General features: G+C 43.4%; 1 protein-coding gene across 1 annotated transcript in view; it reads right to left on the bottom strand.

The window, feature by feature from the left end:
- ADAMTS5 (ADAM metallopeptidase with thrombospondin type 1 motif 5) overlaps positions 1-18,786 on the bottom strand; it is a 41,709-nt gene extending 22,923 nt beyond the window's left edge. The window contains exons 1-2 of the mRNA XM_075770198.1: positions 17,691-18,786; positions 6,094-6,226 (exon numbers count right to left, since the gene is read on the bottom strand). Of these exons, the coding sequence (XP_075626313.1) occupies positions 6,094-6,226; positions 17,691-18,638 (1,081 nt within the window). The 5' untranslated portion in view covers positions 18,639-18,786. The remainder of the gene's footprint in view (positions 1-6,093; positions 6,227-17,690) is intronic.
- Between the last annotated feature and the right edge of the window lie 3,745 nt (positions 18,787-22,531).

The raw sequence follows: 22,531 nt of genomic DNA on the forward strand, positions 1-22,531 counted from the left end.
GAGGATTCAATTTTTCTACATTGTATCAATTTCCCCCTTCCATCTCTCCACTCTTCCATACAAACTGGCTCAGTTTTACTAAAAAAAAGTTTGTTTTAAGCACCATGTGTCCTGCAGGTGGAACAATTATGTATTACATATAACATTATAAATTAATCAAAATATTGTTGGGCAAGCCAAGACTCTTTAGCCAAAATTTTAACCAGCAACCTTTTGCACAGCTGATGTTTGTGTTTTGAAACATCAGTTAAAGTTTTTGCCCGCTCTTCACCTCTCGGGAGGGCTTAGTCTGACTGCCCATCTTTTCTCACATCCAAAGGGGATGTGTTCATAGGGGTTTAATTCAAGGGCTTTTGCAAGCTAAATTTTAGATAGAACCTTGGAAAAGGTTCAAAGAGAAGTAATCAAGTAATTTTTCTCATGTATGTCATCAGAGAAGATTTGGATGAGTGCACCCTCTCTCTTTCACTCTATTTTTTTTTTTTTGTTGGTTTTAAGAAAGCAAGTCTGCTTAATTATGATTACCTGGACATTTGCCTAAACTTTGTCTGTCATGAAGGAAAGATAATACGAAATTCAGACAACCTTAACCATTTTTTCATGTGCCTGTGGGACTGTGCGCCCTTGGCAATGCATCCCCCTTAAAATGAAAGGCTACAAAAGATTTTTACCTGTCAAGTCTGAAGCTTGTTGTTATCTGCTTTATCTTGACAGCCTTGAAATCAAAGGGCTACATGTTCAGCAGTGGAAAAGAAAAGATGGCTGTGCATTTAATTACTTTGAGTATATACAAAATGAGCACATGTAGTAAAATACGGAATTGCAGTATTTTTTGACTCTTCTACGTACATCAAAAGCAAGAATACCACTTAAATATCATACACGTTGTTCTTGGTTTCAGTTTCTTCTGGAGAAGGGTCAGAGTCACGCCGTTTGCTACACAGGTTACATAGGTTGGACACAGTAGACATGGCCCTCTTTCTACAGAGGCCTACAACTCAAATTCAGGCTCTCGCTCTGAATAAATACTTTCAATCCACTCAAAATTCAGCAAAGTGGTATACTGATGTATTTCAGTGAACTGCTCGAGTAAGGAATCCAGGAGTAATACCTCACTTCTAAAATGGCTTTACATAAAATTATGCTCTTTAATAAAGCACTACACTTTGCTGGCAGCACTCGCAACACTTTTGTCCTCAGTGATGGCGGATGCTGCAGAATGACAGCATGCTGAAAAAGACTGCGTATTAAACGCGTTACTCTCTAGTTTTAGTTTCTGTACAGTTCCTTGATTTTAGGTGTTCAGCTAGGCAGTATAGCTGGGGAGGAAGTCATGATAACATCACATGAGCGTAGAAAATAAGGCTGGGAGGGGACCTTGAAAAGTCATCTTGTGCATCCCTCTGCCCGAGGGCAAGATCCGTGTCCCCTAAGCCACGGCAGTTTCAGCCAGCCGGCTCCCGCAAACCTCCAGCGAGGGAGATCTCACAGCCTCCCCGAGCAATTCATTCCTGCCCTTAACTATCCTTCTGGTTAGATGATTTTGGCTAATGCTTAAAGTAAATCTCCCTTGCTGCAATTTAAGGCCATTACCCCTTGTGCTGTCCCAGGTGGACATGGAGAATGATTTATTACGTAAATTTTCGCAACGATTTTGAAGATTGTTTTTATGCCCCCCTTTGGCCTTCCCTTCTCTAAAGTCACATGTAAAAGATAAAAGAAAACTAATGAACAGAGGTTTAATTAATTCCATGTAGCAATTTTTAAGCTATATTCTAAAAATAAAATACTTGGAAAGAACATCAGTAAACCATATTACTCAGGAGGATAGAAGGAGTAATAGCATGCCAGTGTGGTTGCATAACAGAGAAATAGGAACTTTGCAAAAGGTCAAATGAACATTACCACTGAGCAAAAAGGCAGCGCTTTCTCTGTATCGCCTCTTAAAAAAAAAAAAAAGTTCTTCAAGATTGATGGGAAGAATAAAGATACATATAATTAAAGTTATTAGACCCATAACTCTCACTGAACTAAACTGGAACTTTGCCTGCTTAAAGACTGCAGGAAGGATGCTTTTGTATTTAAGGACTATCTCGAAACTCAAGAGACAAGTTTAATCCTTGGCTTTCCTTGGGACTTCCTTAGCGATTTTGTGAAATTACCTCTTGATAAAATGAGCAGTGGCTCCACTTATTTTCTCTGGAACTATTCTCATTTTGGTTTTGTAGATGACAAACCCTTTAGGATGGCGGGCTGTCTGTACCGAGACGTGCAGGACTCCAGCATAGGAGGAGCCAAAGTCACCAGAAACTTCTGACCGTGACTGCATCACAAAATGCAACACCAGGCTACTAAACAAGGAATTGTCATGTATTGTATAAACCCCATTGCAAAAGATGGTAAAGGTTACTTCAAATTGATTAACTGTGTCTGTTGGTGATTTAGATCATGCTTATCTTCTTGGGATCCACAGGGTGGCTTATAATTCAACACTGTAAAAGCAACAGAATCTCCAATCCCAAAGTCCAGACTATTAAGAGTGAGAATCTAGTTATTTTTGTTTCCTGGTAGGTATTTTAATAAGGGATACAGGGAGAAGCAATATGCTAGCCAACCTATGAAAAACATTAAATAAATGTTGAGATTATGAGGGATTGTGGATTCTTTAATGCTTTTCCCCAGATGTCCCTGTGAAGCAGGGAAGTGCATGAAATAAAGAAACATCTTTTTTTATAGACAATAGGTTGATGATAACAAAGACTTGGAGAATGTCTACATACTGTGCTTAAAGCCAGCTCAGATATCCCTGCAAAGCTATGGAGGCAGAGTTGAAGGAGTTGCTTAAAGTCAAAAAAGACATCCATATGCCACAACATGGAGCTGAGCTGATGATTTCAGGCATGAATCCAGAAGATGGCAAAGCTACTGCTGTCCAAACTGATAGCAGCATGTCCCTGGCTAGAAAATAACCATATATGGATTTACCATTAGTAGCTGGATGTCTTGACAGGCTATGATTTAAAAATAACATTTATGCTATTAGCACTGCTTCCCTTTATTTTCAGGAGAAACTAGATTATCACGTTCAAAGTTACAAGGTCTCCTCCTATTTTTTCCTGCATTATCCTTGTTTTCTGCATTTGACACTGGAGACAAATTATTCCTGATTTTCCTACATACAAGTAGGACAAGATTCAGGTCCTACCTCGTCAATCTTTATACACGGATCTCCATCTCTTATTGTCAGCTAATCAGTTGTACTAAGAATTTTGTTGCATATATTTCTTTCTGTGCTCTTGTTTACAGTCCTTTGGAGATTTTTCCTGTTATTGCCGCTTATTCATACTCTCCCCCTCAAAAACCACTGGTCAAAATCCATCTATTTTATCTGAAAGAAATAAAATAAACATCTAACACATAATGTGGTAGAAACCCTGGCAACAGAAGCATCAGACTTTATTCTGTAGTGGGCTGCTTTTGGGCTTCCTATGCACGTATCCAACCTGAGGCCCTGGGCTGTGCATCATCCTGTTTGGTTGGAACTGCAGTTCCATTTACTTTGGTTGCCTTCCAGAGGAAGAATATGATCCTCAGAAATGCTCTTGGCTCCTTCAGAGAGGAAACAAGAGCATTCAGATCCCCTTGAAGTCAAAGTGAGGGGACACAGCCATTCTCCGGATCAAGTCCATGTTAATGATGCTGCATCTGCTACACACGCACATGCAGCAGGGTTATTTAAAAAACTGCAGACAGTGACTCTGACTGACTTAGCGGCTCACCTTGCTCTTCCTACTAACAGAAAGGAGCATCTTAGGCTTAGAGCCCTTAGTATGCCCTTTGTCTTGCAGGGCATCTCCTATGCTGCCAGGTGAACTCCACTGAATAACTAAGCTGCTGTAAAATTAAAGGTACACCCTACCCACAGGACAGGGGGAACTTTTAAGACTTCCGAATTATAGGAAGAAATCTGGTCTCCAAATAAAATAAAGCAAGCTTTTCCCCAAAGTGCTTAACTAAAGGGTATCCATGCCACACTTTTATTTTTCATCCTTTTTTGACCTTTAATTTAATGTAAGTACTCAAGCAATTTTAGCTGTGTTTTCTTCTCAACTTCTCCCACTTTAGGCCACACACACAAAGATCATTCTGTGACTTGACACCCCTCCTTTCTCAAAATCTTATGGTGAGGAGAAAAAAAAAACGATGTTATTTTAAACAACCTCAAACTAGAGTTTTTTTGTCCATTAGGGTACTTATTTATTCATTTCAATTCATGCCTTTTTTACATTGAAAATTATAGCTTTTACAGATTCTTGTAAATGTTTAGGTATGAAAATGGCTCTTTTTCAAAAATGTGCTTCTAGATCACTAAAAATAATTCACTTGTGTTCACATTTTCTTTGTGTGGAATTCAAGGTAATGATATGTATATTTACTGCTCATCCCTATCTTTACTGATCTATGTTCTTTCCTTTTTAATCTATCTAAATATGTATTTATTGCTGATAAAATGGTAGTTGAGATGCATTAGTCACCTCTTCAACACATCAGATATATCAACACTGGTATCACAAGAAGTTCCCTCATCCAACCTCACCATTGCCGGCTAACCTTGAGCAGTAAGCATCACATCTGGATGCAAGATACAAGCAGTCCCTCTAGCAGACTGGCTAAGTTTGCCAATCTACTTGTCCCAGTTCTAGACCAGGCTCATGATGGGCCATTAGCTTCACACCATCCAGGTTTGATGCCACTAAACTCATCTCATGTGAAGATGCATTTGATGTATTGCTGTACTTTTCTCCAAATGCTCTGAACTAGTGTTTTCAGATGGCTTTTTCTTTTATACTTATATTCCCATTCATTAAAACAAAATTTCTAGTTTGAGGACTCATTCTGCCACAGCATTTTATGCTTTCATGCAACTCATGATCCCTCTCCAGCCACTACTGATTTCATTTCTTTGTGGCACCATAAGAGCAGTAGGGTTAGGTTCATTAATTGTTGAAGGGTCAGGTCACTGACATGCCAGCTGCTTTTTCATACTTGGTGACCACTGGTTGCTGAGCCAGGTATATGCAAGGCACACATCTCTCGGGCTCTACCTGCTAGCTACTTGAAAACTGAACTACTGCAACGATACTCCCAAAGTAAACTTTACTTTGGTTTGGCATGAGGTACAAGGCAATTCAGAAATTGGCTCTCTCTGAAAGTTCTTTCCTTGTTATTTCCTTCCAAGAATGTTAAAAAAAAAAGAATGTTCTTCACTTTTAAATTGCTGTTCACTCACCAGTGAATAGCCCTCATATCGAATGTATTTCCAGTGAACACAGCTCACAAAATATTAGTAAATTAAAAATAATCAAGATGGCAGCAGTCTCGCTGAAGGAATTTATCATGACAAAGGTAATACCCCAGAATATGAACTTTCTTCTGTCACCAACTCTATCTTAAATCCCTCTGGAAAGTACATGAAAAACCCCTACATTAAATTGCTGTCCACTGGGGTGGAAACTAAAATTAAGTTTTTTGACCAAACCTTTATCACCAAAATACTATTATTTCACTTATTTCATGATTCACATTAGGACCATATTTTACCATAAAGGTGGAATTTCCATACACTTAGAAAACTATTTGAACTCTGTTTTTTTCCACAAAAGCCTTCCTTTGCAGGTAATACATTGTCCCAATAAAAAAATTTTGTAACAGTAGAGCATGCAAGTAGTTCAAAAAAGTGAGTTATTTTCCACTGTGTATGCACTAAATGCATGTGAATTATAATAGATGGGCCAAATGCTTTCTCAGGAGGGACACATATTGACATCTTTGGACAGTAGCAGCAGCCTTTGAATTTTCACTTCAACTACCGCTTAGAAATGACACTATCAGAAAGGAAACACCTACTGTGCGCCTTCACTTGCCTTCTGATCCCTTATTAGTTAACCCCCAAGTGCATATGTATACAGCCTTAATCCCCAAGTGAGTATCTGGACCAGGGGAAATCTGGAATTAATTGCAAAGTATTTTGGTTACTAATGCAGCTGTTACAAGTGTTTGATTTGGCAAGAGAACAGAAAAGGCACTGCATACCAATTTCGTGAGCCACTGTAAAAGCTGCATGGAGGCCGTCATCTTCAATCACTGCACAGCTGCGCTCAGGAGAGCATATGGTCCCAACGTCTGCCATTCCCAGAGTATCACATGAATGATGCCCACATAAATCCTGCCCAGGAAGGAAATAAAAAAAAAAAAATCATTAAAATGAATTTTTACACCCATAGGTAACAATGGGTTAAAGTCACCAGCCCTTTGCAAACAGCAGAACCTGGATAAAAACATCAATATATGCTTCAATCTAAAGATGTCAATGCAGTTTAAAAGCATGACAACCCAATCCTATCCCAGGTAAAGTAAGTGGGAATATTTTCATTGACTTTAACAGGATTTGGAAATGTTCTATAATTAATTATTGTTAGTCTGTATTTCTGCAATGCATACAGAAGCTCAAACTTTCATTGTTAGGTACTCAAAATACAGGTCATAAAAGAATTTCTTCATTGACAATAAAACCAGTATATTCCCTTTATTTACAGAAGGTGAACCAAGGCATAGAGAGAAAGGTTCAGATTCCGGATCGGTCCTTGAATCAGAGATCACTTTTCAAAAGGCAAGTCTTATATTTGCACTTAAAGAAATTAGATTGTTATATATTAATTCTCATGTCTTATCTGTCAAGTAGTACAATGATTAATAATGTATTACGCAATATACCAAGTATTTAAGCGATTCTCAAAGGTTGTTTAAAGAGTCAGGCATATGACAGAGAGTAAAATCCCCTGATTCCCAGTCTTACTAGTGCAAAAACTTGATCACATGCTTCCTACTTGTAGATAAGGGGTGTCTCCAAAAACTATGGAGGTAGCATTAGGGTTTTTTCTTTCCATTCCAGGATGATAACAATCATGACCATTGATAACAATAATGATGAAGGTAGCTTTGGTCAGACAGTGTTTTAATCATCGACAATAACTTTTTGGTGCTTCTACTGAAGCAGAGGAAGGAGTACTAGCCTGAATCTACATATACTCTTTTTTGGTTGAGAAGGAAAAACAGGTACCATGCATTTGGAACACTCCTAGACATTTCATTGTGGTTGAATGAAAATGTCATTTCCAAGGCGTGACAGTATTATCAAATGTTACTATCCAAATGATCAAAGAGTACCTTTTTCCCCTTCATTTTTAAGACTCCTTCCCTTGAGATCTCCTTTTATAATGACTGACTTTCATGAAGCCTTTCATAACTAATACATCTGAATAACAGATATCCTGTATGAGGTTCCAGGTTAACAATGTTCACTGATTATGACAGTTTCAAATTTAGGCAAACTTGAAAATGCACAGGATTCAAATCCCACTGAAGTCAAAGAAAAAGACACTGAGTTCACAGATACTGTGAAAGAGCATATCTTCATCAAAAAAAAAAAAAAAAAAGTAATTTTTTTTCCCAAGATGAAATAAAGACATTTTCAAGATAAAATTACATAGCAATATTACATACATAGAGCAAGAATTTTGAGATCAGTTCTTCTGGCCTCCAGGTGTCAGGGAACTCTTTGGTAAGTGCACTCTTGGTGCTACTTAATGTCAAGATTTAAATGCCACAGTACCAATGAACAAAACAGCCTCACAAGAAGAGAAGGAATAAAGTTCAAAAGTATTTCAATTCCCAAATTTTCACAGGAATAATCCATGGTTTAAGAAAAACTTCCATTCTGTAGCAATGCAGATAACATGCAGAGAATTTTCTCTCTAACCCCACTGGCTCCCACCCTTGACATCCAATCAGCTCCCCAGGCTTTGCTTCTGGCTCTGCATGGGTTATTGGAAAGTACACAATAAGGGTGCCCATTTTCAAGTACTTTTTTCCAGTTTTCTTTAGGCAAATAAACTTCATATCATTTTCTGCATCTCTGGACAATTTTGGAAGAGGTCTTAAGTGAGGTCATGTTATATTAGTGTCAAACATCTGGGGCATATTAAACCAGGAAGATACAATCCTTAAACTCCTATTACTTTTGCTTGGGTTCACATCCATTTAGCCCTTTATGTATCACTTCTGAATCTCACCCTTTCAGTTTAAGGGTACATTTTACATAGAGTAAACTCTATGTAAATGTAACTGTAAGTGGTTTACCTACAGCAGCGTGCATAACAAAACTCAGAAAAAATGCATGTGCATAGTACCAATAAAAATACCTTTTCATGGTGATATAATTGGACTAAATAAATGAGTGTAAGCTGTATAGGAAGTAAGATACCTTTATACTAGTGCCATTTGAACTGAATCCACACAAGCAGTTGCATAGAAATTCTTACACAAGTACTGAAAAGCACATACATTAGACAGAAAGCAGCTTACTGGAGGAGGTCTAAATTACTCTCAGGTTGATAGTACCAAGGATAGTGTAAAATACATTAATTCAGGCCCTGGTCTTTTCCTGTATTTGGGTGTCATTATTACATAGATACCTACATCAGTACTACTCCCAGTATCGGCACAATTATATCAGCACACAGATGTCTTATGCCAGTGCATGATTTATTTCCGTTTGCATACAAGAAACTATGCCAGTGATATGGCTATGAAGCTATACCAGCAGACAAAACCAGATCTCACAATGATTCTACAGACTTCATGACACAAGTACAATTAAAAGAACACAATCGTTTAAGCAGGTAATCTCATAAACTTCCTTAGAGTTACTTCTGATGGCATGTGTGGAGTATGGAGAATTACGACAGGGATGTGAGCCGTAAGCAGCCCTTCTAACTCCTGGCTGGTTACTAATCCTAACCTCAAAATTTCCAAAGCTATGCAAAAGATTGTGTTATGCCACCTTCATAAGGCATCAGAAAAATAGCTATGTACATAGACAAGCACTAAAGGACAGAGCAATGTTTGGTTACTTTTCATATGTTATGTGTCACTGACATTTTACCATACCGCATGTCCAAGTTTTCCTCAGAGCTCATCACTTCATCAAACCACTGTTCCTCTATTTCCATCATTTCCCCGAATATGACACATATCCACACATCTCAACATCCCACTAGCAACTTTCAAGGCAGTGCTCATCTGCGTAACAGTTATCTAGACAAAACAAAGCAAGCTTTACACTTTCTTTATGAAATGCATCAATTTGGGGTCAGATAAAATGCATTTCTTGAAGGGCTGTATTAGTTAAAGGTTGCTCCTAGGAAATCCCACAGAAGATAAGTGACTCTACAAATTGCTTATCTGTAAAATTACCTAGCTCCTCCAAGACTCCACAAACAGCTGGAAAACAGCTGTCCTCAGATGGTGTAAGACCAACGATCCCTGTAAGGGAGAAGGGAGGAGAGTGACCACACTGTGCTCAGAAAGTGGTGGACAGTGATACAGTAAATCCTCGTTCCCTTCAGCCAGTTCCGTGACCACATCCGTGCTGCCTCCCCAGCCATCTGAGCAAGGCGGCGTGGGGAGTCCTGCAGCCGCCTACCGAATCCCAGCTGGGCAGTGGTGGAGGAGGCTTGTAAAGGATATTGGAAACAGGGACAGGAAATATTTTCTGGCGTTAGCTTCTTTGTACAAAGCTGTTATCGGAGGGATGTCTATGGGTTGTCCATCTGCTGCTAGAGCAGGGCATGCATTGGCTGTGCTTTGAACAGAGAGCAGGCGCTGAGCCTTCTGGTTTTTGTTGCAGACTTCAGTCCTAAGCGACTGCATGAGGATGCATTTTTTAAGCTAATGTTGACATTGTCAACAACACATTTTTTAAGCTAATGCTGACCTTGTCGACAATCACTTAGGCAGATTACTGAAGACTTAGCTCCATTATGTTCTCAACTCATAGTCTTATTTATTCCTTATTTCTCTTGCCTCTGCATCATTTGAACTTTAATATATTTCTATTCATAGCATCACATAGTATATATATACATAACTGAAGCCAATGAAGTGGCATCTCTGAGACAAATATTCTGAAAATTTTGCTGTCAGGTCAACTCACCATTCCCTATCTACACAGTCTTTCCCAACAGCATGATTTCAAGCGATGTTCTTGAAAATCACACCTGTTTACGCTTCCACTGATTTAAATATTTATGGCAAAATTTCTTTTGACTTACAACTCCTGTAGCTGTATTTGCCATAGATTATTTGTTACCAGCATCAATAGCCACATTTTTAGTTCTCCTGGGCAGTCTTGGAAAGCAGTCTCAGACTTATATGAAGTAAAGTTTCTGGGAGTACATTAAAAGTTTTTATTTCCCTTGAAAACAATTTTGTTGCTAAAACCAGGCCTGGATGTATTGATGCAATCTAAAAAATCTGTGTGGATCTCCTCAACTTTTCATACATCAGCTAAAGCACTACGAAAGCAAGGACTTACATGATACTTAAAATCACTTTCCAATTATTATTTCGCTATGGTGTGTGGCTTCTACTTAAAAAGTTAATTGCTTACTTAGATCTGTATATTCATTTAATTGTCTCCAAACAGCGGCAGAAGCTTCGAAGAATAAGTGTTTCTTGATATTTCTAAAGAAGGCCCTTGATCTTTATTGCAGTGGTTTCAAAATAGAAGAATTACTAGGAAATGCATTTGCTACACAGGAGGAAAGAGATGTTAAGACTTAAGCTTTGGCAAAGGAATGACTTAGGAAAACTGAGCTGTACATCATAAGACTAGTAGTTAATTAGACAGCTTATTAAAAGCCAAGTTTTCTTGGCATTCATAAGTACATCAAGAGCAGCTGGCTGTTTGCCATGTATACGTGGCATTGTTGTGAATGAAGATAACTGTCGTGGCTCCCTGCTGGAGCAGTTAATTTATTTTACCTGAAATTCTTTGATTTGTGCAGTAGGCTTAAAACCAGGAATAAACTGTTTAGTGAAACCTGATATTAGGCCAGAGCCTGTGGACTGTATCCAAAACAGGACTCAAGCACCAATGGGGACAGTTTGGTGGAACGTAAGGGCAGAAGAACAAAATTGGCTCACATGTCCTCTGGTCTTTGAGTTACCTACCCTTCACAGGACTTGCAGTTTGTGACCTTATCGGCCCCAAAGTGCCATAGTTTTACAGTCCTGAGCAGCTTAGCACTTAGCTTACACTACAGTTTGATCAGGGTTTACATGCTTTATGTTACTCAATCTTTGCACCTAAGCGAACCCAGCCTACAGACGTTCTCAGATCAGATGTATGAGAAACCAACAGGATTAGGCTTTCTATTGGGCACAGCTGCACATCATCTTCTTTTAAAGCACAGCCAACAGCTTTTAGATCTCTGTGTGTTTGCTTGCTTGCTTTTAAGGTTTCTTTACAATGGCTTATCAGCTAAAGCCTTTGCCCAACAAGAAGGTGATCCAGCTTCAAGTTACTTTGAGGGATGAGGATACTTAGAAGCATGTTTCTTAGGAGAGCACCCTATGGTCTATGGTCTACACCAGACTACGGTCTACAATGAAGGTCTGCAGGTGTCTGTGCACACAGGGAGCTGTGGCTTCTTCTGTTGCAGCCCATGTGCCAAAGGTTTCCCTAGCCCTGACTGCAGTTAGTGCTTAGGGCGCTTGGTGAAGGGACCTCATTTTTGGTCCCTATTCCTCAGCCTGCTTCTGTATTTTACACTGAACAGTCCTTGGGTAAATTACAGAAACAGTCTTCTCTCCGTGCTTTGGGAACACAGGCCACCTTGCTCTAAACGGTGCGCGCCAGTCAGCGGCTTCAGGTCACGATTTCTCTCCTTCTCACCATATGAATCTTGAATTACTTGCTAAACAGTGACATAGCTATGGTCAGAGGAGTGGAAAGTTTCCTTAACACCTGGAACAGCTTACAACCTACCGGTTAAGGGCCTCTCCTGGGAGGTGGGCGATACAGACCTAAAATCCCTCAAGCAGAGGAAGGAATTAAATACGACTTTCCGACTTCCTGCAGCAGCGTTCCCACCGCAGGCCTGTAAAGGGAGGGTGGGGCCAGGCGGTATTTGGGACCCACACGTCCACCCTCCCGTGCGCCCCTCTGCAAAGTGGGTCAAAGTTTATTAATGTCACAGCAACACGGAACGGCACGTGTGGAGGAAAGCAAAGCTCACCCAAACAGAGAGTATTACGGGTATCACCCAAGGAGCACATGATGCCTGGAAGGCAAAAGGAGCACGAGACGAAAGACGACAGATTGCAAAAGGAATAGTGGAAATAAGGGCTAACTGGTGAACAAACTAATTAGGGAATGGTCTATTTTATCCCTCGACCGATACTATGACACTTAAAAGGAGAGACTTTACAAGCCAAAAGGGTGGAACGCTGCTGCCCTGGAGGAAGTCCTCTTCCTGAGACATGTCTTGCTCATGGCGACGTCCAGGTTAGGGCACCAGGGAGAGGGCCTGGCCTCACTGCGAAGCGAGGAAGGACTCCTGTCAGACTCGCTGCCGTACTGCTTTGTCCGCCCATGGCCATACTTTGAGAGGGAAGACCAAAGCCCAGTTACCTTTTGAAGACAACAGGAGTGGTGATAACCTGCCATACTGACCAAAACCAAAAAGTCACATATTTTCTTCCAATAGCTTAACTTAAAAATTGAGGTCATCTTCATTCCAGGTTAATAAGATAAGTACAGCTCTGAGTTTTGGGCATCTGAATCGCAAATGTACAGAGCTGTCTTTCTGAATTCTAAGGTAAAATTCAAGAAAACCCAATGTATGGGTGATGTCCCGTTGGGCTAAGTTTAGCACTTGCATGCTATGCTTGCTGGCTTCAGAAACTACCTCCTCACCGCAGTGGGTATTTTGACATGTTCTTACTCTGCTCTGGCGTGGTATGGGGACCCTAGGTACAACGTATCCAAGGACACTCTGCAACCAAGTATTAGAAATAGACCCTAAACTGGATTAAGTTTTTAAGATCTGAGTGTACAGATTAACAAAACTTTTTTTTTCCCCTAAAACATATACAGAAAATGCAGCAGTATTATGCAAACCACAGATTATTTAAAAATATTGACCAAATGCACAGAAAGCATTTGGACTTTGCATGGGGAGGGGAAGGGCAAACAGTTTCAGTTATGAAACTGGTGTCTGGTGAACAAGGGCAAATGTGCAATTTAACTTGCCTAACCCGTAGTTCCTCTGTGGGGAAACCCCACACCATCCCTGTAGATTAGTGTGCATCACGATACCTCTCCTGCACAAGTTATGTCCCACTTTATTTTCCCCAGGGACATTATCTAAATGTATTAGATTTCCAACAAAATTGGTGAAAACACTATGAAACTGGTAGACACATCACCTTATAATTTCTTCAGAGTAATAATAATAAACATGAGTGAAATATATTCTATTTACCATTGGTACAGTGATCTGTTTTACTAATATGGGATAATAATTGTGGGAAGATGATAATACAGAAAATGAAAAAAAAGAAGAAAGGACTAAAGCCAAAGAAAGCATGTGCTCCATGCAATGAAATTATCATCTGTAGAGCTGAGATAATTCAAAGCTTGCTGTTAAATTTCAACAGCACTGTCAGATTGACAGTTAAACTAAATCACACACACAAGACCCATATAATTACTGTGTAGAAAAAGGCAGGACAGTGGCCTTTGGCTCTAGCATGAACTTTTTGTTAGAGCCAGGCATGATGGTACTATCATGGATGATGCTAACAAGCACTTAGGAAAGTATTTTTTCTTTCTCTTGTTGCCTGTATCTACTGTGAGAAATATCTACTTTAATTTTCACATGATTCAGAATTGGGGGGAAAGGAAAGCAAGAGAACTGGATTTTGTCCAAATGCATTTAACTAAGGGTCCCTAATAAAAGGGATTGGATGAATATTAGAGGATAATTGCAGAGCAGGATAGGCCTCAGAAAAAAAAACAGTTTGAGTTCAAGTGCAGTTTGCAAATCACATCTAATACGCTTTTCTACTGTGATGAATAATCTGGCAACTATTTTGTTGCATCCGTAAAAACCTAAAGACTGAAGATAACCTGTTTCCAGCTTCTGAGAACTGTTCACAATAAAAAAGCCTGAAACGGACTAAATTCTAAATTTGCTGTTGACTTCACCACCACTGAGAACAAAGCGAGCTAACCTCCAGGGAAGAGGGCTTTACAAGCTCTTCCTCCTTCCCACCATACAGCTGCTCCTCTACCACCACGCAGGGCGGAGGACTCACCTGGCCACCAGATGATCAGGTCCTCGCATCACCATATTCCGCAGAAGATGCGCTGAGGATGCATGCGGCCCAAAAATTTACAGCTGCTGTCAAAGACTCAACCACAAAGTAGTCGAACAGCAGGGGACCCATGTATTTTCTTTAAGGTTGTTAAGGCAAACTGCCTTAATGAAAGCTCTCACAGGACTTATTAGAAAATTATCACCTTTGGTACTGACAAATCAGACCTCTGTCAGGCTCGAGACTGGCCATCATGGGTCAAAACAACAAATTGAGACCACTGGGAAAATATACTTCTCCTTACTAGATATTGGGGATTTAAATCATCACTGTGCAACCCAACTATGTTTCTGCAATATTTAGTGATAGATAATTTCAATCTCCTACACAGGTGATAATAATGACCAGACACGTTACTGTAGTTTTCCTTGCAGTTACAGGATAAACGGATTCACTGCAGCTAACGGACAGTTAGTTACATGGTTCTTGCCACCACTGATAAGCAATGTAGAGCCTGAAAATAGTTCTAACATCAGTTGTCTGAAAACTGAACCCATGTTCATATTTATTTACTATTTACTATGCTCTGCAGCATGATTGCTTTAAAGCCCTTATCAAAGTAAATGTGGATTATGACCAAAAGCGAGCGAATGTTTTAATTCAGAACCAGTAAATCTCCTTCTAAAAATCTTTGTGCATGGGAAGTACTTCCTAATATGAATGATGATGATAATTTGAACCGCCAGTACTAATTTTATAATAAAGGAGAGCTGCCAGCACACTCTCAGTCTATGAATGGTTATTAATTTATCTTTAAACAAGTAATGACAAGACAAGAGGAGGAAGCAATGGTGCTGAATTCTGATGGGATTCTTCTTTTATAAGGAACTCAAGTAAAGCTACTACCTTTTCAGAGAGCCTCTTTCGGTGTCAAAAATAACATCCAAGTAAATGCTGCTCCAGAATGAAGATTATTATTATATTAGAGACTTGTATGGCAACAGGGACGCATAATTTAAATTCTAACTACGCATAAACAGTTACATACAGCTGAGGACACGCGTTCAGCTGACAAATGATTTGCAAATATTATTCTGTTGACACAGAGGCACAAAGTTCAAGGTGGCCTCCGTTAGTAAACAAAGATGGAAAATGTACCTCACACATTTACCCCATGCCGAAAACCCAAGCCATTTAGAAGAAGACATCTGGATGTTCAAAAATTAGCATGATGGTATTCAGAGCCCATCAAAACATGCAGCCATCGCTTGGCGTCTAGTAGCTAAGCAACGTACTTCATACATTCAAAACACAGTTGTAAAAGTTGGATCCTCCTGCCAATTGCTGCCACTCTCATTGAAAAGCTAAACTGGAAAAAATCTCTCTTTAGTTCAAAGTGGGGCTGTTTTCTCCGGGAAACATCTCTGCTGCTTTTTCATTCTTTAACCCTTTTTGTGTTTACATTCCAAGAGGAGCAAACAGATTCATGTTGACATTTTGAGTGTAAGCATATAAAAATCGTGTGGACTCACACATACTCCCTGCAAAGAACATCATGAACACATGTAGCAAGAAACTACAGTCTTGTTCTTATGGAGTCGAATACTGGAATGTAATGCCAAACAATGTGCGTGTGCACGCATTAAAGCAGATTAAGTTACACTGAGTTGCACTGAGGAGCTAATCCCATAGTTAAACGTGTTAAAATGTAAACCAAGAAAACGGAAGCCTGTGCTTTTTCCTTGCAAAGCATTTACATCCCTAAGTAACAGTGCAAGCGATATTTGCATCTTAAGAGTGGAAGGAGACCACAGGAACTGTGACATTCTCTTTAGTTTAGGTACTACTTACATCCAAAAGAAGTAATTTATGCCTTGCTCAGGAGTCTTTGAAAGTGGATTACTGATTAGCAGCACACTCTTACTCTGGCAGGAGGGCATCCATCCAAAGAATTACAGATAAGCATCTGTAATGCAAGTGCACTTTAAATTCACATCCTACCTCAGTCCAAATTAACTTAATAATTGATGTTAAGATTCACAGTCTGCCACCCTAGGAGTTTCTGAATTGTAATAAATCCCAGGGAAATAAATGGGAATACTGGCAGAGAAAAATACTCCTTAGTGAAAAGTGATGGATTCTGGCCCAGGCTTAATTAATAAACCATTAGAAGGATGTTTATAGAAAAACGCAAAAGCATTCTGACCCAGCCTAGGTAGCCTGCTTTCATTCACATTATAATGATAAAAAAATGAAAGCTTGCAAATTGGACCGATGGGCTTTAAACTGCTAAAAAAAGCTCCTGTTGTACAAGTGATGCCTGACTGACACAGAACCTAATGTTTCAACTATTTACAGCTATAAAAGCAAGCCAGGCGCTTTTTTCCCCCTTCTGGAGCAACTCCTTCCACAAACCATCCAAAGCATCCTTTTTGGCAGGCTCCTATGATGTAGAAAAGCAAGAGAACTCAAACGAACGGAAAGTCATGCAGTTATTTTTTTCATACTTGGGGAAAGGAAAAAAAGAAAACACCAAACCCAAACCGCTGAAGGGATATTCTTACAGAAGAACTTCATTGCATAAACTCAGCCACATGTCTACTAGACCAATGTCCCGTAACGACCTCTGACAATGCAATTAATTGACAACCGGGTAGGGAGCAAGGCACAGCTCTGCACGGGTAAGGTCCGATCCACAGTTGATCGGGACACCCGTTTTTCACTTGGGGAATGAGGAAGAGCCTGCACCCCCTTACCACCAGCCCAACTCACCCAACTTCTGCAGCTCTGTTTACCTGCGGTTTGCATTTACGTCCTACCCTTGAACCACAAGCGCTGCCGGCTTCCAGTGCGGCAGAGCTATTCTTGCTGGAAATAGCATCTCAACGCACTCAACAAGGAAGTCGCATGTACTTTTAAGGCGTTCTCCACCATTTTCCCTAGCAGGTTTGTTTGGGGACTAATTTAGGCTAGGGAGCACTATCAGCCCTTTGCCTGGACCACCTCCCCAGAGAGAGAGGAGCTGTGTGTGAAACATCTCACTGGGAAAGATGGAACAACGTCATCTCTCAAGCAGAGATTAAATTAAGCGGCCTCAGCCGAGTCCCCGAATCAGGCAAATTAGCACCTCTCCACCCTGGCAGGAGTCCCAGCGCTGCACTGGCACGAATGACTGCGTACCCGCAGTGGGGATGACCTCGCAGGGGAGGGGGCACACACCGATGCATACACAATTTGTTGGGTTTTCAGCCCCTCTTCCATCCCCAGCAGCTGTGTGTGTGGCTGCCGGTCCCAGAGATGGAGTGCAACCCGATGGAAAGGCCGAAGGCGTAAGTGGGGAGGCAACCACCGTGCAAAGCCGGGCAGCGTGGCCGATGGGCTGCCAGGGCGGCCTCACTGCCGCCCAGTCACCCCACGACACACTGCTCGAGGGACGCCAAGTCACCGTCAGTCAGGGTGATGCCTACCTCGCGAGTGAAGAGGATGGCGGCATCGTAGTGCTCGTCATGGTCGTCATCGAGGCGGTTGTGCTGGTGTTGCCACTTGCAGAAGTTCTTGAGGGTGGTGGCGGCGTTCCTGTTGACCTCCAGCCCCTTCTCCTTCTCGCCCAGGGCCACCACCTTCACCACGGCCAACCGGACATGGTTCTCCAGGCTGGCGTGGGCGTAGAGCCGGGAGGCGATGGAGGACAAGGTGAGCAGGTAGTGCTGCAGCCCCTTCCCGTACTTGCGGACCATGGAGGCGTCAGCCACCAGCAGCAGCTCCACCTGCCGGGCCCGGGAGACGGAGCGACGCCGCCGCCGCCGGCCATCCCCCGCCGCCGCGTCCGCCGCGGCCGGGTCGCGGGTCTCGCAGCTGGTGCGGGCCGGCACCGTCTCGAAGCTGAAGCTGTCCCTGCGGAAAAGGTGCGGGATGCGGGCCGGGCCCTCCCCGTAGATCCGCGGGCCGGCCGCCTCCCCGCCGCGCCGCGCCGGCTTGACGGTGTAGCGGGAGCGGCCCACGGCGAAGAAGCCGTCGAGGCCGCCGCAGAGGTTGAAGACGGCCAGGGAGCGCGGGCTGCCGTCCACCGTGCCGCGGTAGTAGCAGCGCGGCGGCCCGCCGGCCAGCGGCGCCCGCGCCCCCACCGCCTCGTCGCGCTCCAGGTCGAGGAGGAAGCGCTGGCCCCCGGCGTAGAGGACGTAGCCCGCCTTGCCGCCCCCCGCGTAGGTTGGGTCGAGGCGCCGCACGACGCCGCTGGCCCCGCGGGGCGGCGGGGGGCGGTGGGGCGGCCCGAGGGGAGGGCCGGGCCGGGGCGGCGGCGAGGCGGCGGCGGCGGCGGGGGGCGGCGGCGCGCCGTTGTCGGCAGGTGCCGGCGGCTGGGCAAGAGCGAGGTGCAGCTCGGCGGCCAGCAGCAGGGAGACCAGCTTCAGGAGCATGCTTGCCTCGCCGTCAGGAGCGGCCAACAGTGGTGGTGATAATTAATAGCAGTAATAATAATAATAAGAGTTGGGTAGGGGGGTGGAAAGAGCCGGTCGGCGGAGTGCAGCAACGTAGGTAAGGGAAGGAGAGAGGGGGAAGGAGGGGAAAAAAAAAAGGAAAAGAAAAAAAAACAAAAAGAAAGTTCTCCCTCTCGAACTCGAGTCAAGTGTGAGTGGGAGAGAAAAAAATGTCAACAAAAGCCGCTCGCGTGTGAACTTTGTGTTTCTCTGCAGGGAAGAGCCGGGAGCACATGGAAGGAAAGAGACAGGCAAAAAATCCCAAATCACTGCTGCTGGGGAGGCAAAGGAGGGGGGGAGTAGAGAAAAAGGAGGAGAGGAGGCTCGGACCCGGCAAGTAGAGAAGTTTGAGCACTTCCCACTCCTCTTCCACTTCTCTGCTGTAGTCACCGGATCATCACCAGCAGCAGCAGCAGCAGCAGCAGGGGCAGGGGGCAGGTCTGCTGCGACTCGGCACTTTCTCGGGCTCCGGTGGGCTCCCTTTCCTTCTTTTGCCCCCTTTTGTTTTGAAGAGAAGGAGGAGAAGGAGAGAGAAGAAATTCAGGCACCAAAACCCGCCTTGATCGTCTCCGGTGAGATGGTTAAAAAGGCAAAAAAAAAAAAAAAAAAAAGGCAAAAAAAAAAAAAAGCCCAAGAAGCGGAAAACGTCCCGGATTTTTGTAAAAGCCCCCTCCCAGTATCTTTTCTGTTGTTGTTGTTGTTATCCCCAGTCTGTCGATGTGAACAAGAGGAGAAGGGAGAGAAATGTGAAGATGAGAGGAGGTGGAACAATGAATTTATAGCGGAATGCCATCCTGCAATGGCAATTTCAACAATTCGTCACTGCAGGCTGCCTCTTAAAGGGAGAGCTTCAAAACCACCACTCCCACACTTCTCATTTAATCAGAGGGAGAAACTTGAGGGGAGGGGGAAAGGGGGGGGCGCTGCGGGGGAGGAGAAAAGGAGGGAGAGGGAGCGGGAGAGAGGGAGGCAGGAGAGGGGAAGAGAGGGAGGAAGCCGGGGAGGGGAGAGAGACCGGGAAAAAATGTTTGTGTCTGAAAAACGCAAGATTTCCGTGGAATCGCTTAAAGCCACAGAGTCACCCGGGGTTTGGGATGTCACCGCTGGCCGGGGACGGTGAAGCTGCGCTTACCTCACGTCCTGCCCGCTTCCCCCTCTCTCCTGCCTGGCGCTGCCGTTCATTTTGCAATGTTCAGTGGAGGAGGCAGGTTTACTCCTGGCTTTCGGAGGGGAGGGAAGCGGCCGGGGCTTTTACGAGAGCGCCGGTGATGCGGAGCGCCCGTGCGGCGGCCGGGGGGAGCGGAGCGGCTGCGCCGGGCGGGGGGTGCGCCCTCGCCGCTGCCCCCCGTGTCCCGGCTCGTCCCCTGCCCCTGCACCTTTCTCGGGTCGGCGGCAGCACCAAACTTCCTCCCTTTGTCTGGGCGGCCGCGGCTCGTCTGCACCCAGCCTGTCATTAAGTCCCGGCAAGCTGTCATCTAGTTTGGGCGGACTGTGATTTCCCCCGAGCCCCCGGGGAGGAGGGAGGGCGGGGAAGAGTTAATGCTTGCTTTGACCTTTTGAATGACTTCAGATACTTAGATCATCCCCCCGCTGACTGACACACACATCCACTCACCCTATCCCCTCGTCTTCCTTCCCCCGCTTCGCGCTCCGGCAGGGATACCACAAAGTGCAGATGTCTGCATTTACTTTTTCATCTGCCCTTTCCACCTTAACACGGCCCGGAGAGTGAGAGGAGATTGGCACACAGCTCACTCTCTGCCGAGGAGGGAGAGATCAAGGGCTGGAAGGCAGCCTGGGCTCCGGGAAGGCGAGAGGAGCGGGACCCCAGGGGAGCCCGACTCCGCTGGCTTCCCTCCCGCTGAGGTACGCGGCCCGGCATCGCCAGGTGCCTGCTCTTGCACCGCGTCAGACGCAGACACGAGGGCAACAGACGTGCGCATTACCTCGTGTGCCCACGTCCCAGGACGGGTGCCGGGAACAGGTGCTCTTTAGCTGCACAACTCCAGAGGGGATGCAGCTCTCCGGCCTCGTCTCAGCCTGTGAAGAGCACCTCAGCCCCACCGCTCCATCTGCAGGGGGGTGACGTGCACATCCGTATTACGTCGCAGGATCAGGACCGTGGTGGTGGGATGCGCAGAGAATGGCAGACCGGCGCCCGCCTCTGTCGCTTCCAGAGGCTGCTTTGAGAGTCTAGCGCTTCTGTAAAGAACAGGTTAACTAATGCCACAAATGTTTAAAAAAATTAATATTCCCATGTAAATTATTACATTAACATAACCCTGAGGTTATGCTTATGAAATATTTAACGCACCAAAGTTTTGCAGGTGTTCTCTTGCCTCCCATTTTTCTGGAAATGGTGATACCTGCGAACAAAAGTTCATTTCTCAACCTCCTGGTATTTCTGTTTCTGCATTTCAGTATTCTATCATCACCAAAAATTCTTGACTGGAGTCAGTAAGTTCCAGAATTAAGAGTTATATATCAGGAAGGTCACACGACATTTTTTGGGCATTGGTCCAGGGCTATTCAACATTTTAAAATTTAAACATTTTCTCAGTTCCTTTAAACTAGTTATAAAGTTAAGACAGTTGAAAAAAATTAAAGGGAGGGAGAGAGAAGACGAAACCATATTTTGATTAAAAAAAGAACCTGTAATTTGTCTCCCACTTTTTCTTGGATGGCTTTTACTTTTCATTTGAGCCTAGTAGATATCTGTTCAGCACCAACAATATTTTTATTGACTTCACTGGGACCTGATCAAGCCCTGGATTCGCATATATGTCTGGGTCCAAACTCTCAGATACTTCTGGGAGAGGTGCTAAAGATGAGATCTGGGATAAGGAATGTAGTTTGGATAACCTCAGAAATTCTCATTAAAAAAGTGTTAGTTTGTCAATGAAAAGGCATATGGTGCACAAGAGGCCAGTGTAATGTTCTCCCATGCTACAGCATAATTCCAACTGACCCGCCATATAGCCTAGGAAAAACAGGAATGCTTAGAAGGGTTAGCAGTAATTAAATGGTGCATCTCACTACTCGTCTCTTGGGTTGTCTTTGGTTTCCCAAATGACAGGAAAAGTTGGCAAGGCTTCCACAAAGCCCTGTTTAACTGAGCAAGGATCTAGGCTTTCCAAGAAGGTACAAATTAGCCCGTGCAGATTAGCCCATAGATTATGAAGTCTTTCCTATTTACATTTCAAAACTGTAATAACTCAGCAGTGCAATAGTGGAAAGATAGGTCAGTCATGCCTCATGCAACAAGAGGAGCCCTCTTCTAGTCTGAGAGCCTTGAAGTGTAAGGATAAATCACTTAAACGAATCGTCTTCTTTTTCCTCCCAGTTTTGCCCTCTTAGCCTCTTTTTACATTTATAGCATCGCCTTTAAACAAGAAAGGCTGTTAGCATGTCCCAAGTTGTGGATGACACTAAATCCTTGCCAAACAGCTCCGACCTGGAAATCTCAAAGCTGACCTTTCCCCACTGAGAGATAGCCACAAATCCTCAATTAGCTTTAAGGCACAACACAAGTTTTGTACACTGTGGACCAAATTCAATCCTGATGTAAAAAGATGCAGTCCTCTCGAGTCTCTGGGAACTGTAAGCTGCTTTCATTAAGGTTGTATTTCATGCCCTGGGTTTGTCCATGAAACCCTTTAGGATCCTTCAAGTAACAGCCTCAGTAGCTGGGAATTCCTAATTATATAGTATTTTAGCCACATAAGAAATATTGCTCTAAGCATATATTCATATGAACGAATAGTTTGAGAGACATGGAAATACCGACAAAGTTGCTAATAATTTTATGCACATGTCCTTCAAACCATCTTATA

Source organism: Balearica regulorum, chromosome 1 (assembly GCF_011004875.1).
Source record: "Balearica regulorum gibbericeps isolate bBalReg1 chromosome 1, bBalReg1.pri, whole genome shotgun sequence".
Classification (NCBI taxonomy): Eukaryota; Metazoa; Chordata; class Aves; order Gruiformes; family Gruidae; genus Balearica; species Balearica regulorum.